At 39.1% G+C, this 13,056-nt stretch overlaps 1 protein-coding gene across 5 annotated transcripts in view; it reads left to right on the top strand.

The window, feature by feature from the left end:
* The window catches only part of SPECC1L (sperm antigen with calponin homology and coiled-coil domains 1 like), a 63,874-nt gene that overhangs the window by 6,984 nt on the left and 43,834 nt on the right, over positions 1 to 13,056 (top strand). For 3 of the 5 annotated variants that reach the window (XM_050980404.1, XM_018916436.3, XM_050980405.1), the window contains exons 1-3: positions 3,303 to 3,444; positions 6,972 to 7,161; positions 12,428 to 12,587. In XM_050980404.1, coding sequence (XP_050836361.1) covers positions 3,404 to 3,444; positions 6,972 to 7,161; positions 12,428 to 12,587 — 391 coding nt within the window. In that variant the 5' untranslated portion in view covers positions 3,303 to 3,403. Of the gene's footprint in view, positions 1 to 3,302; positions 3,445 to 6,971; positions 7,162 to 12,427; positions 12,588 to 13,056 lie in introns of those variants that run through there. The other 2 variants (XM_050980402.1, XM_050980403.1) reach the window with 1 other exon arrangement.

Below are 13,056 nucleotides of genomic sequence, written 5' to 3'. Positions count from 1 at the left end.
CTGGTTTTGAAAGTACTGCCAGGCAGTGCCAGGGGAATTTCCACTTATGTGTTTGTGAGTAGGACTCATGACTGTAGGAATCACAGCAATTAACACTGTAAGCATTCTACCAGTGGACTTTGATTGTTGTGTGAGGAATACAGTATATGCTTAGGGTTATAGGACACTAAATACACCTTTGTAACTGGAAGATCGTTGATTTTTAGAGTAACACTTACTTTAGACCAAGCTTGGAATAACAGGTAAGAGCACTTCCAGTGAATGGAGTTAACTGATCAAGTATACTTTTTAGATTACTGGGGTTTATGCTTAAAGCTGCCCAGTCCTTTGGCTGGGAAAATGTGTGTGTTAATTTTTTTATTTTCCTGGAAAGCAAGTGTCACTGTAGGACTTAGCTCTGTTTTATCAGAATACTAACCCAGGGGGTTTGCAGGAAAGGTTGACATGTCTGCTGTTAGCTCAAGCATGTAAAATCTGACATAGAAGTGCAGTTGCTACCCAGGAAATAGGTATGTGCTGCTCATCTCTTAGTGTGTGGCTTAACATTTGGATACAACTGTGAAATTTACCTAAAGGAGTGAAAAATGACAATGTAACCATATTACCTGTATTTTCAACACCAAGGAAACAAACCCTACTTAACAGTAATGTGGATGGTGTTTTACCTGGACTGTGAGCAGCTGTAGTTAATGGGCATGTCAAGGGTACTGAGCCAACATTGAATGTTTTGTAATCAGCTCAACGATGGATACCAGTAAGGTATGGATTTACCTGATCTGTTATTCTGTTTTTCAAAGCTATAATTAAGAAGGTCTTCTGAAGCTGCTCTCAGTGTAGAAGCTCATGCTGAGACCAAGTCATGGACAGTGTTGCCCTTCTCTGTAGAACAGTTTCTCCATGCTAGCTGATGAACAGTTGCTTTTTCTTTCCTTGGCAGCGGTTTGAAATAGCAGTTGTTTGAAATAGGAGCTTGAAAACAAGCTACATAATTTAATTTTTTTATGAAAAGGCCTTTAGAGCACAGTTTGTGAGTTCAGGAGTTCTGTAAATGTTCCTGTCACTTGTCTGGAATGTTAAGTATTGCAACGGTTACACATCGCTTGCAGCAGCTACAGCTCTGAAGTTTTCTCCAAAGAAGGAGTAGAGGAATTGAGGTGTGCAACAGCCAATTCTTGCCCAAAGCTCTGGTCTTTCCTCCCTTCTGTTTGAAAGAGAAGTAGCAATAGCAAATGCAGCTTGAAAACAGTGGGTGGATAGCATAACTTAAATGCAGAATTCCAATTTTTGTAATTCCACAGCTTGTAATGGAATACTGTAAAGGCTCTTCAGAATTTTTAAGACAGGAATTAGTAGGAAGGTCTTTTCTCTCTAAATGGCTCCCTGCAGCCATTGCTGCAGGAGTGCAGCCCATGTGCTCCATCAATATTGTACTGCAATGCACTATTTTCCTCACAGCACAGGAACGTGGCAGACAGTGCCCATGCTGGCACAGGGATCCAGCCCACCTGCAGCTCCAGCCCACCTGCAGCTGGGGGCAGATGCCTTAGGAAAAAACCCAAAGCCAAAGTCTTCCCTCCTACACCGAGTGCTCTCCCACCTTGTAATTAGTTTTGGCTCAGAGGGGTTTCTGAGCCCTTTGTGCTCAGATATTTAACAGCCATTAGGAAATTTCTGTACCTTGTGCATGGCCAGTCTCCCCATCTCCTCACACAACATACATTAAACATACAGATCCCTTTTTTTAAAATTTAGAATCTGGCTCTAAATTAATTTCCTGGTCTTTAATTTTAGTTTTTTACTGGAATAGATGATTAGCAGCCACTCCCAGTCTGCCTTCTCCATGCCATTCCAGAATTGATTGGCTTTTGTCATGATCCCTGTGAGATATCTCATGGGAGCTATTATATATCTTTGATCTTTTGCCCCTTGCTCGATCATTTTAAGATCTGTAAGAATTTTTTTTTTTTTGAGGTTGAGAGAAGAACTGCACGTAGCAATTAAAGTGTGGGTACATGGGCAAAAAATTGATTTGTTGAGTGTGGTATTTGTGTTTTATGTTTCATTCTCTATTCCTTTCTTTAATAATTTCTGGAGTTGCTTTGCTTTTTTTTCTTTTCCTCATTCCAAACCCTGCACTGATAGTTTAATGAAGCTGTGAATCAGAATGCTGTAGTCTTGCTGAGCACTAATGGTACACTGAGAGCACATTTATATTTGAAGCTGAGATTGCTTTCCTCTGAGAGATAGATGTGTTTGTGTTTACCTCTATTTAATTTTGTTTGCTGTTTTTATTGTCCACTTAGTCTCATAAGGGTTTTTGTGATTCCATGGGCTCTCCTGTTATCCTTGGTATCTTAAATTACCCACTAGCATCAGCAAACTTGCAAGTCACTAAAACTGATGTCTTGATCTTAAGCAATAAAAGAAATGTACTATTTGCTCTGGGCTGCTGGAATCCAGTGGTTTATATATCATGTTTTTGGAATTATTGAGCAAGAGACAATGTTGTAGAGTGCTTGTGCAGCTTGCAGGCTGAGAGTTATAGATATGGAGAGCTGTGTCTCTTTCTAGATAGCTTATTTCATATTCCAGATATGAAATGGTGTCCGTGCTGTCTTGTCTGCAGAGAGTTGGGAAAATTCTGTATCTGACTTTTACAGGGGGATGGTGAGGCTGTATTTTATAATCTCTTTGCTTTTCTGCCTTTTGGGACTGTATAAGTGACCTGAAAACGTCATTCCCTAATTATTTGGGCAAAGTTGTCAGCCTAAATATATCAAAACCAAAGAATTTGCACAAATACAGAGTGAAAGTGTACTGACTCCATTGCTCTTAGATGTGAGCAATTTCTTCTGTAACTTGGGTATTTGAGTTTCCAAAAGTGCTCAGTATCCTCAGATTTGAGGGATTGCTTGCTTCTTTTTTTTTCCTCTTAAAAGATAATTCTAAGATTATTTATAATTTTCTTAATAATTCATGATTTTTAGTAGCTAGCATTGCTTATTCCCTCTCAAAAATACTTTTGTTGCTCAACCCTCTATTGTCTTCCAGGCACAGGAAACTATATTCTGTACTCTTGTAACTACTACTCTTTACTTTTGTGACAACAAGATTAGCATAAACAAGCATATTAAATCATGGATGAGATTAAAATAATCACAGTAAGGAATCATCCCCTCCCTGCCCTGCTTCAGGGTTCTGAAGAGTAATGCTGAAAGCATTGCACGTTGGCTGGCTGCATGTATCATATCAGTTTACAGTCAGGAGCAGAGCCATGCTATTGGGCAAAACAGTTTTAAATTATTATTTATGCAGTTGTGTTTGCAGCTGGTATAAAGCACAGGACTGGTTTCCAGCAGAGCAGGGAGAGCACTCCTGAGCAAGTTCCCCTGTGTGCCGGACTATGTGTGCTGTGGAGAGAGAGACGCCTGGGAAAGGATACAGGTTAGAGGGAATAGTTACAGCTGAGTTTAGGAATGCAGTCTTTCTATCTGATACTTTGCTGTTGTTTTGGCTTTTTTCCATTTTGATTAATTGATACTGTTTGTGCTATCATTAATCAAATGTTTTCCAGTTACGTCTTCTGCCTCTTGATGAGTATTTTCTTTAGCAGTGTCTTTTTTCCTTTTTTTTTTTTTTTTTCTCGAGGAGGAAGTGTGTATAAAGGGAAAGGAAGTCTTCAGTAATTCTTTCTTTCTCCCTAGGGCAAAATATAAAATACAGTTTTATATGCAATATTTTCTTTTTAAAACAATAGTGAAATAATATTTTAGTTCTCGTTTGAATTGTTGATGCTGTATGTTACTCTTCAGAAAGCTTCCTTTGTTTAGAGACTGTTTTATTTCTTATTTTAAAATTTCCTGTTCGATTTTCTTGTTGTGCAGAGACAAGATTATTGCTGATTCTTAATACTGTTTCTTCCTAAGAAATGTGGTTGTGTTCTTCAGAAGCACAAAAGTAGTTTTTATCTGCCATACCTGCCCTTTGAGAAACTGGGTGAAGCATGGCTTTTTCTACTTCTAGTCACACAAAATTGATGTCTTCTGTTTTCAGTGCTGAAACCCCATCTTCTTTTTCCTTCCTGGAGAAGGCAGGAGGGGAGAAATTGTCACAGAGAGGCCATAAATTCTCTTTAGGACTCTTAGTAAGCAGCTGCTTTTAGAACCTGTAATGCTAATGGATGTCTTGTTCTTATTTTGTCTGACCCATTTGTATATTTTTCTCAGTTTTTAAACTCTAATGATATAAACTTCTTTCATTAGGAAAGTAACTACTAAGGCTTTGTTTCTCTGGAATTAAAACAGGAACAGTGGTCTCTAAGCCTTCTTGTCCTCCATGAATCCTTAAAGTTTCTGGAAATGTGGTTCTACCTTTGAGTTTCAGTGAATCAAAATACTGGTCTTGAGTGTCAAATTTCTGGATCTTTTAAAGGAATGCTGTGATGAAACATGAGGATTATACTTAGCTGACATTGTTGAGTTTTGCTTGCTTCCATCCCTGCTTTGCTGTCGCTGTTCTTGAAGCAGACACTGTGGCATGTTTTCAGGAACACTTCTCATGGATAAAAACATTTGAGATCACAAAGTCTTGTCACTGCTGCCCCCTGAGATAGCTTGATTCCAGTAGGAATGGTTCTGTAAAAGGCAATGTTAGCCTGCATCTCTTTGAGGCCATCCATCCAGTGGGTTATGTTATTCTTACTTGTTGTGATAAACAGACCCAGCTGTGTTCACTGTGCATGCAAAGCTCGTGTGTGCTGTGTCTGGCTTTGCAAGGTGTGTCAGGGCTGATGAATGTGCTCTGCAGACGTGGAAAATGTGCATTGCCAGCAGCCAGTGCTGGGTGTCTCCATGCCAGCCAGAGTCACTGCTTCATCTGCATTGCCAGGCAAGGTTGTCAGGCTTTGCCCAAATGTATCACAGTCATATCACTGCCCGTGCCCCAACCCTCCTGGGAGCACTGGCCTTCTCAATCTGTCAGCTATCAAAAGGGGATGCTTCTGACTGACTGGATTTAGCACAGGTGTGTGGTTTTTCTTTGGGATACTTTTTTAAATGCAGTCAGCTTTGCTACACACTGCGCTCTGAAAATTCATTTGGGTATTTCTCAAGTGTGCTATTGGCAATTTATTTATGTCTGTAGCACATCAAAAATACCACTCAATAGCAAAGATACCAGTTCTACTAAAGACCTCTGTCCTCTTTAGTATTTTTCAGTTTTAGTTTTCAGTTGAATAAGATCAAAAGCACAAGTAAGTGACTCATAAACATGAAAAAGGCAAGAAATAGAAGTGTGGCAACTTAGATGGTAGCCAGTGTTACCATCTGCTTCTGGAATCTAGTAGGCAGTTATACCTCTTAATATTAGGTGTGTATAGCAAACATTGCCTTCATGGGGCTTTTCTGGTTTGGGTTTTGGTTTTCTAAGGAGTCTCTCATTTCAAATTATCTCTCAGTTATTTAGTCTTCTGTGAAAGTGTTCTGATTACTTGTAGCTCTATGGCAGGACTGGTGCATTTTTGACATTGTGATGATGAAACTGCAACAGCAAACAAAGTTTTCTTTGTCTGTTTATGGCAGCTTTCAGAACTAAAAGGAATCTGGAAGCTATAAACAAATATTTTCAGTGTTTTAAGATGAAGCTTCCTGTTGCTTCTGTTAACAGTACTTAGGGATCTGAGGAGGCAAAATTCCTGCAGTTTTACTGACTTTTATCAAAGTCAGAATTGAAATATACTTGTGTGCAGTTGAGGTGGTGCTCAGAAGGAAGGAGTGTGTGTAAGGGTACGGTGTTAATTTTGTTAGCTGAAATTATTTAGTACTTCTGACCACTGTGTTATGTCAAAAGTCTCATGCACACAGTCATCAGTCTGCTTTTTGTGCCTTTAAAATGCTTCAGTTTTTAAGAGATTAAATGTCTGGATGTGTTTCATGTTTCAAATCAGCTGTGAGATTGGGCTCACATAAATCTGATCACTAACTTCCAACTGGAATCCCTAAGACTGAAAGTGGAGTGATGTTGTCCTTTTAATTTTCCATCCCATGACATCTGACTCAGGGGTGATGAGGAAAACAGCTGCCAACCCTCACTCTTGCAGGAGGAGAAGATCCTGGTGTGTCTAGTCTTTCTGGTAGCCCATGCTTCAAGTTCTGGCTGTTCTGTGGCTGTTCTCCTGTTAGCCTGTGCTCCCTTGGAATCAGCTGCTGTTGTTGTAATACCTACAATTTTCTGCTGTGGCTGCTCCTGGTTTGGATAAAGCCAGCTTTGTTTTCTGGGCTTTCATCTGTGCTTGTGGGTGCAATGGCAGTGCTGGCAGTTCTCTGCTATCAGAGACAGCAGGGCCAGGCTGCAGGAGTATCCTCACTGCAGGCCATGGAACCCAGGGAGCTGCTTCTGGTTCCTTCCTGAAGATAATCCTTGTAAAGTTCCATGTGTTCATTATTGTGATTTTTAATAGTTGGTTTGAAGGAGTCTGGGTTTTTCAACTTCTTTGGACTTTTTTGTACAGTAAATTTTTCTCCATGACTGCTGTTTTACTGAGCTAGTGGTAATCTTTTCTCAGATCCAGTGTTGTTGGGAGTTAAGCTGTTGCCTGAATACTCCCACAGTGTTTTCCTTCCCACAGTGAGAAATAAAGGACATTGCTCCCAAATAAGCCTTTCTTTTGCTGGCTAACGAGTGAGCTCAGCAACATGGGTCACTTATAAAATATCCTCAGTTCAATGCCGTTTGAGGAACGAGAACTTCAGAAAAAAGAAATTATTATAATTTGGAGTGGAGCTTAGTCCTTAGCAAAAATCCCTTTCAAAAAAAGGCAAAAACCATTGGTCAGTCACATGCATTTTGTTTGGCTCTAATTTGTGGTCTTTGCTGCTCTTCTGGATGTCTGGTCTTAAATAGAACATTATAAAAAAAAGACATTGCTTTTCATCTGTATTTTATGTTTAAAGTCTCTTTCTTTCTGCTTGTAGATTTGTTTGTAAATGCATCATAAACAGACAGCCCAGAATGAAGAAAGCAAGCAGGAGTGTTGGCTCAGTGCCCAAAGTGCCTGGAGTAAATAAAGCTCAAACAAGTGAAAAAGCCAAACCAGAAAACGGCTCCTCAGTGTCTGCAGTAACAAAACTCTCCAAAACTGGGACATCAGCGTCTCTTTTGAAGGTAATACCAGTAGGATATTCTGATTTTTTGTATTTTTTAAAATAAAGCTTTAAAAAGGGTAGAATTTCCAGGCTTTTCTTTAATGCAGCTTAGACTGGAGGTTGCATGGGTAGCTGGAGGGGATCTGGGTAGTTACAGGGCGCTGGGCAGGGTGACAGGATCTGGTGTGTCATTCATGCTGAGCTTTCATTCTGCAGCAGGAGATGGAGTGCAGTGTGCTGTGCAGGACCTGGCTGCTGTGCAGAAGGAGCAGAGTGGAAGTTGTGCTCTGACCAATGTTGTTTGTTTGGTGTTATGCTTGGATGGTGTCAGTGACTAATAGGATTTGATAAGAGTTATTTACTAATTCTGAAAAAAGAACTAATGAAGTATCTAACATGAGAACTTCTTTATATCAGTGATCTGTGTTGGGTCAGTGCAGCCGAGTTCTTCTGGCTGTTTTGGCCTTTGCTTTGTGCTCAAGTACTGCTTGAGCTGAATTTTCACAAGTTGGTTCTTGCTCCCAGAACAAGTTCAAAGGTAGAGGTTTCTCTTACAGTAGGAAAACAGGGCAGTGTATGGAGGAGTATATGGCTTCCAACAGAAAATCAGACACACTGAGGTGTGCTGCTGTGGAGTTTTCACCTGGGAGCAACCACATCTGGGCTGGATGGATGGAATGAGCCTGCCTGCTCTGCCTCCTTTTCCTGGCATGGAAACGTGGCTGGATCCAGCTCCTTTTGTTCTCTTCAGCCCAGTGTGCAGTGCTGTGCTGCTGGAGCCCTGGAACAAATGAACAGAGCAAGAACAGGGTGTCCAGCAGGGACCTGAACCACTGTCACTGACACACAGTGAAGCCACAAAGACCATTTAAGTAACTGGCAAATAAAGATCCAAAATTAAAGAAATGTAAGAGTCGAGGTCTCTCTGTAAGAGCCCTGCAGGGTTACTGAAGTCAGAAGGTGTGTTCCCTGTCTCTTCTTCCTTTTCTTGTATGGAAGAATGGTTAATACTTTTGCTGATGAACTTGCAAGCCAAGTTTCAGGGAGATTTTCTCCCAGTGCCCCTCCTGTCTACCATCACCCAATGCATCCTGCAGTTTTCTTAGCTTTAAATAATCTTTTGATGCTTGTTGACACTACATACTTTATATTTCTAGAAACCTCTCAAGCAACTAAAGTCCTTTGTAGTTTACTTATCAAGTTTCTTATGTCATTCCTGTCAGGGAGATAAAGAGGAGGATGATGTAACACTGAACAGATTTGACCCAGTATGCTTTCACAGTTTTACTTATATTAGTAACACTTCTGGCTATATTTTGGTGTGGGATTAGCATTCATGACAGTTTATGAGTTTGAGGCACAATGAAAATTTTCTCTTGATTGCTAAGGCTTATCTCAGGTTTATGTTCACCAGGCTTACTCATACACTTGGATGTCATTTACTTGTTGTGGTGCTGTTGTGCCAACTGAGTGACTTAATGATAGTGATGAATCTTCTTTGAGTGTTCTGTACTTAGGGAACAAAGTTAGTTGTGTGTGGGGCTTTTTGTTTACTGGTACTGACAAATCACATAATTTCTGGCTTGAAAGAAGTATCAATAGAAGTTGCATTTTTAAAAGTACTTTTTAAATATGATTTTATATTTGATATTGCTGATGAAACATTTGGCATATTGTTTTCCTCATAGAAGCTGTAGAGTTGATGAATTGGTGTCTGTTATTAAATTAAGATTTCTTTTAATATTCTTTGACAAAAAAAACCAAAAAGCTGGCATTAAGTAGCTTTATTGCAATGCTTACTAATTTATTCAGTCCTTCAAGTTGGATATTGATTGAAAGGCCCATATTAAAGAGTAGAAATACAGTACTACAACAGTCTTGCTTCAGTCAGTAATAATGTTGCAAAATGGAAAATTATTTTGTAATATAGCATTCCCTTCATGACAGAACTATAGGCCAGCATTCAGCTTTGGGTGGGCTTCTTTAACTGCATTGTTCCATACATTTGTCCTTTCTTGTGGAGTTTTCAGAGTGAATGGACAATGAGCACAGGAAGCAGCTGTGGGACCCACCCTTCAGCAGAGCTGAGCCTGTCCCAGGGTCTGTTTCCCAATGCCCTTGGTGGTTCCTTCTCTGTAGTTTTTGTCTCCCACTTTGCCCAGCAGTTGGGTGAATGTTCAGCACCCCACACACTTTATTATTACAGAAATTTAACTGCCAGCCACTTTTAATCCTTCAAAAAATACTCTACAAATAATGTATTCTTATTTTTAAGATCATTATTTTTTGACTTCTTCAGCTAATGAGCTTGTGATCCTGCTAACACTCCCAGCTGTAATTAGACAGCAGCTGTACTTCAGACAAATTGCAAAATCCAGTGTCCCTGAAAAGCCAGGACTTGGAGACCAGTATTTGAATATTAAAAATTAGAGTGTGTTTTCAGTATTCGTGTGTCTAGGCTTTTATTCTGTTTGCAAAATGCAGTAACTTAATTACAGATTGTTGTGAAGTTTGATGTTTGAAAAACTCAAATACAGCAACAACAACCATCAAAGAAAATCTCAGCTAGGAATAATTATATATATATAAAAGGATTTGAATGAGGTGAAGTAAATAGGATATACCTGTTGAGAAACTAAGATGAAATGAATTGTATAGGTCATTATTCAAGTTTCGTTGCACTGAAAGAAAGTGGTGAGAGGAAAACAGAATATGAATTGTATAATTATAAAGTGGTTTTTTAAACAGAAAAACAAAATAGGTCTGGATGAGCATTTCTAATTATGAGAGTTTCTAATTTTTCATATTTTAATGTAGGAGTTTTTATGCTAAGCAGGATGGCACAGTTCTTAGTAATTGAGAAAAGTTGTTTAATAAATATACACCATTGCTTTTGCTTCAATTAAAAAAGATATGCTACAAAAACACTTTGATTTTAAAGGTTCTGAGTGGTTGCCATTGTGGAACATTAAGAAGAGAGCTGCTGGTTTGTAATTTTTCCAAAGCTTTGCTAAATAGTTTTCTTTGCCAGGAGTATAATGTTACAGCTTTGAGAAGCTGTTTACTAATTGGCTGCAGAGGAGGCAGTGCCTTCCAACCTAGACCAGAAATAGTTTATGGGTAAGTCAGAAGGAGAATGGCTGTCTTAAATTCCTTTGTTCAGCAAGGACTGCAGATGAGTAATGTCTGAACGTGTGTATTTTACTCAGTTTTTTTTCTTCAAGCTGAGTCACATCTTGACCTATTTGGCTTGATAACATGTGCTTGTACTGTAAGTGTCTAAAAGTTTAATCTAATTTCCCCATTCTTTCAGCAGGGTAAAGATGCTGACAGCTCACAGGCTGTTTGAACCATCACGTTTGCAGGAGGGTGGGCAGATCCAGCAGCAAAGCAGAAAATCACTGTTCTGTGCCTTCTTGTGACCCCTTGGTTTAAGCAATAGTTGCACAGAGTTGTTTCCCTCCCCCTGTGCCCCCATGCCCACAAAATGAGCTTCAATTAGGTACAAAATCTAATCAGATCGCAGCTAAGCCAGGATTGTTGTACACCAGTAGTTTGTGCTCAGCCCATCCTCCCCACTTGAGCTGGGTGGGCTTTATGGCTTTTGTAGCCCTCTGATATTTTTGCTCTCCTATTTCTATTTCCATTGCCTGTGCCTGTTTGCATGGCTGTGTGACATGGCAGATCAAGGAGCTGCTCTGACTCCTGGGAGGAAGGAGCCCTTGGAAAAGCCTTGTTTGCACAGCAAACAGCAGTGGCATTTCCATAGCAGAAAAGCCAGCTTTAGATGCACATCAGACTAGATCCTTGGAGTGATGTGTTTTCTTTCAGCCTTTTATAAACCTTCTCAGAAGGCTACACCATTCCTGACATGATTCAATAAAAGCATGCTTGTCCTAGAGGATTTTACCCTTATAAATAGTATTTTCTATCTGTAAATTTCCTGTATTTGTATCAATTGCATGCAGAGCAAATGTGTTCTCCTCCCAAAGCTCCCTTTTGTTTTGTAGCTGCTCTCTGTAAATGGCACAGATCCCATCCATGCTCTTTCCACAGTGCTGTGATCAGTGTTCCTAGCTGTTCTGGAATTGGCATTTGCAAAAAGAGACTGTAGAGACCATGCAATTATTTTTTAAATTAAGCAAGTGTACCTTTATTCAAAATATATAGAATTGTAATGTCTGCAATATAGTTTTTAATATGAATGTGTGAGGGAGCTGGAAGTTGCAAACTTGCAGACATGATAGAAAGCAAGTGGTTAACTCCTAAGCAGGACCTTTTAGCTGGCATGCTGGAGGAGAGTTCAAATGTGTTATCCAGCTGAATAATACAGTTGCTCAAGAATGCTGCTAGCACAGCTGTTTCCTTTTAGTTTTTTTTTCTCATATAATGGGGAAAATATTGAGCACATTTTGATTTTCACCATTTGAAAAATTGTATTTTAAAGAGTATAAAGCCTGCCAATTAATGCTTAAGAGTTTAGTATTTCTAGATTTGCTTTATTCTGAAAGATGTATTCTCTGTTTGGGAGTCTGCTTGTTGAGAATCCTGTGCTTGCTGCCTTGTCACATTCCAGGCAGCTTTTGTGGCTAACAGTAGTTTTAGGAACAATCATATGAGGTTAGACACAAAGTCCATCAAACAAATACCCCATCTCTTGAAATTCCCTAGAAAAGAGCTTGAAAGCAAGGCAAGGATATATGGTGAGAGTGGCTTTTCCCTTGCCTCTCTCCTGGTTTCCAGTGGTCTGTAGCTTACTATTTTGAGCTAGAAATTGTGTTTTGCTAATGTTGGATTGATTTTTGTTCTCCTTTGATTTGAGCTTTTTGTTTTGAATTTGTCCACCAGAAAATGTTTGATCATACTCAATGGAAGGATATTGTACTAACTTCCTGGTATTTGGTGGTTTAATTATCTAAGAATTGCCTTCATTTTTATGCATAAGCAACTTTCCAGTTAAAATTGAGAAGTTTCACACTATGATGTTTTACTGTGCTTTAATTGTTTGGTTTTTTTTTATTTTTTCTCCTTGTTACTGAAAGATTAAGAATTTTTGGGGGCAGAGAGAAGTTTCAATACTCACTCATATGTGAGGAGTTCAAGTTCCATTTCAGTTTACTGACTCTGCACAGTGCAGCACACTTACACTTCTCAGCATTCTTGCACAGACACATGACTTGTCAAATATGTGCTTTTTGAACTGAAGGAATCTTTAGCAGTAGAAATGTTGGCTGTACAGACTTCTGGGCCAGCTGTTTTAAAGCTGCTTCTTCCCTTTCTTTCAGACTAAGAGTAATGATGACCTCTTAGCAGGGATGGCTGGTGGTGGTGGAGTGACCATGACCAATGGTGTCAAGGCCAAGAAGAACTCTTGTGTATCAACAGCATCTTCAGCTCCAGGGACAACCATGAACACTTTAGAAAACAAACCCAAAACTATTGCAGGTAAATGGATATATTTATTCTTAAAGATGGAAGTTGGGAGCTTTTTATTTTCTTTTAATGTATTGAGGATCCAGGCTGCCTACTGAAATGCTCAGTAATACCATGATCAAATCACACACCTTCTAAACTCTTTTCCTGTTTTTAATAATGTAAATGCTTTTTTGGAGGGTGCTCCTTTTAGTTTTTTTCAGTACTGACTATGCAACTATTATATAAGATGAAATAATATAATTAATTTAGAGAATAATAGATTTTTCTAAAATTGGCTGTTTAAAAAAATCTATGATATAAGCACTAAATCTCTAAGATGAATTGTTACAGTGAACATTTTGGACATTTTGTATTGCTTTACAGAAATAAAGTAAGAGAGCTTTTAGAAACTGTTGAGAAAAATGAAATCATTTGGTGTGTTATTGATATGGATTGAAATAGGTCTTGCTGTGTTTTGGATTCAGTAATGCTTGCAAAG

The sequence above is a fragment of the Serinus canaria genome, chromosome 15 (assembly GCF_022539315.1).
Source record: "Serinus canaria isolate serCan28SL12 chromosome 15, serCan2020, whole genome shotgun sequence".
Lineage (NCBI taxonomy): Eukaryota > Metazoa > Chordata > Aves > Passeriformes > Fringillidae > Serinus > Serinus canaria.
The sequence above is the reverse complement of the archived record's forward strand: the minus strand, read 5'-3'. Positions and strand labels throughout refer to the sequence as shown.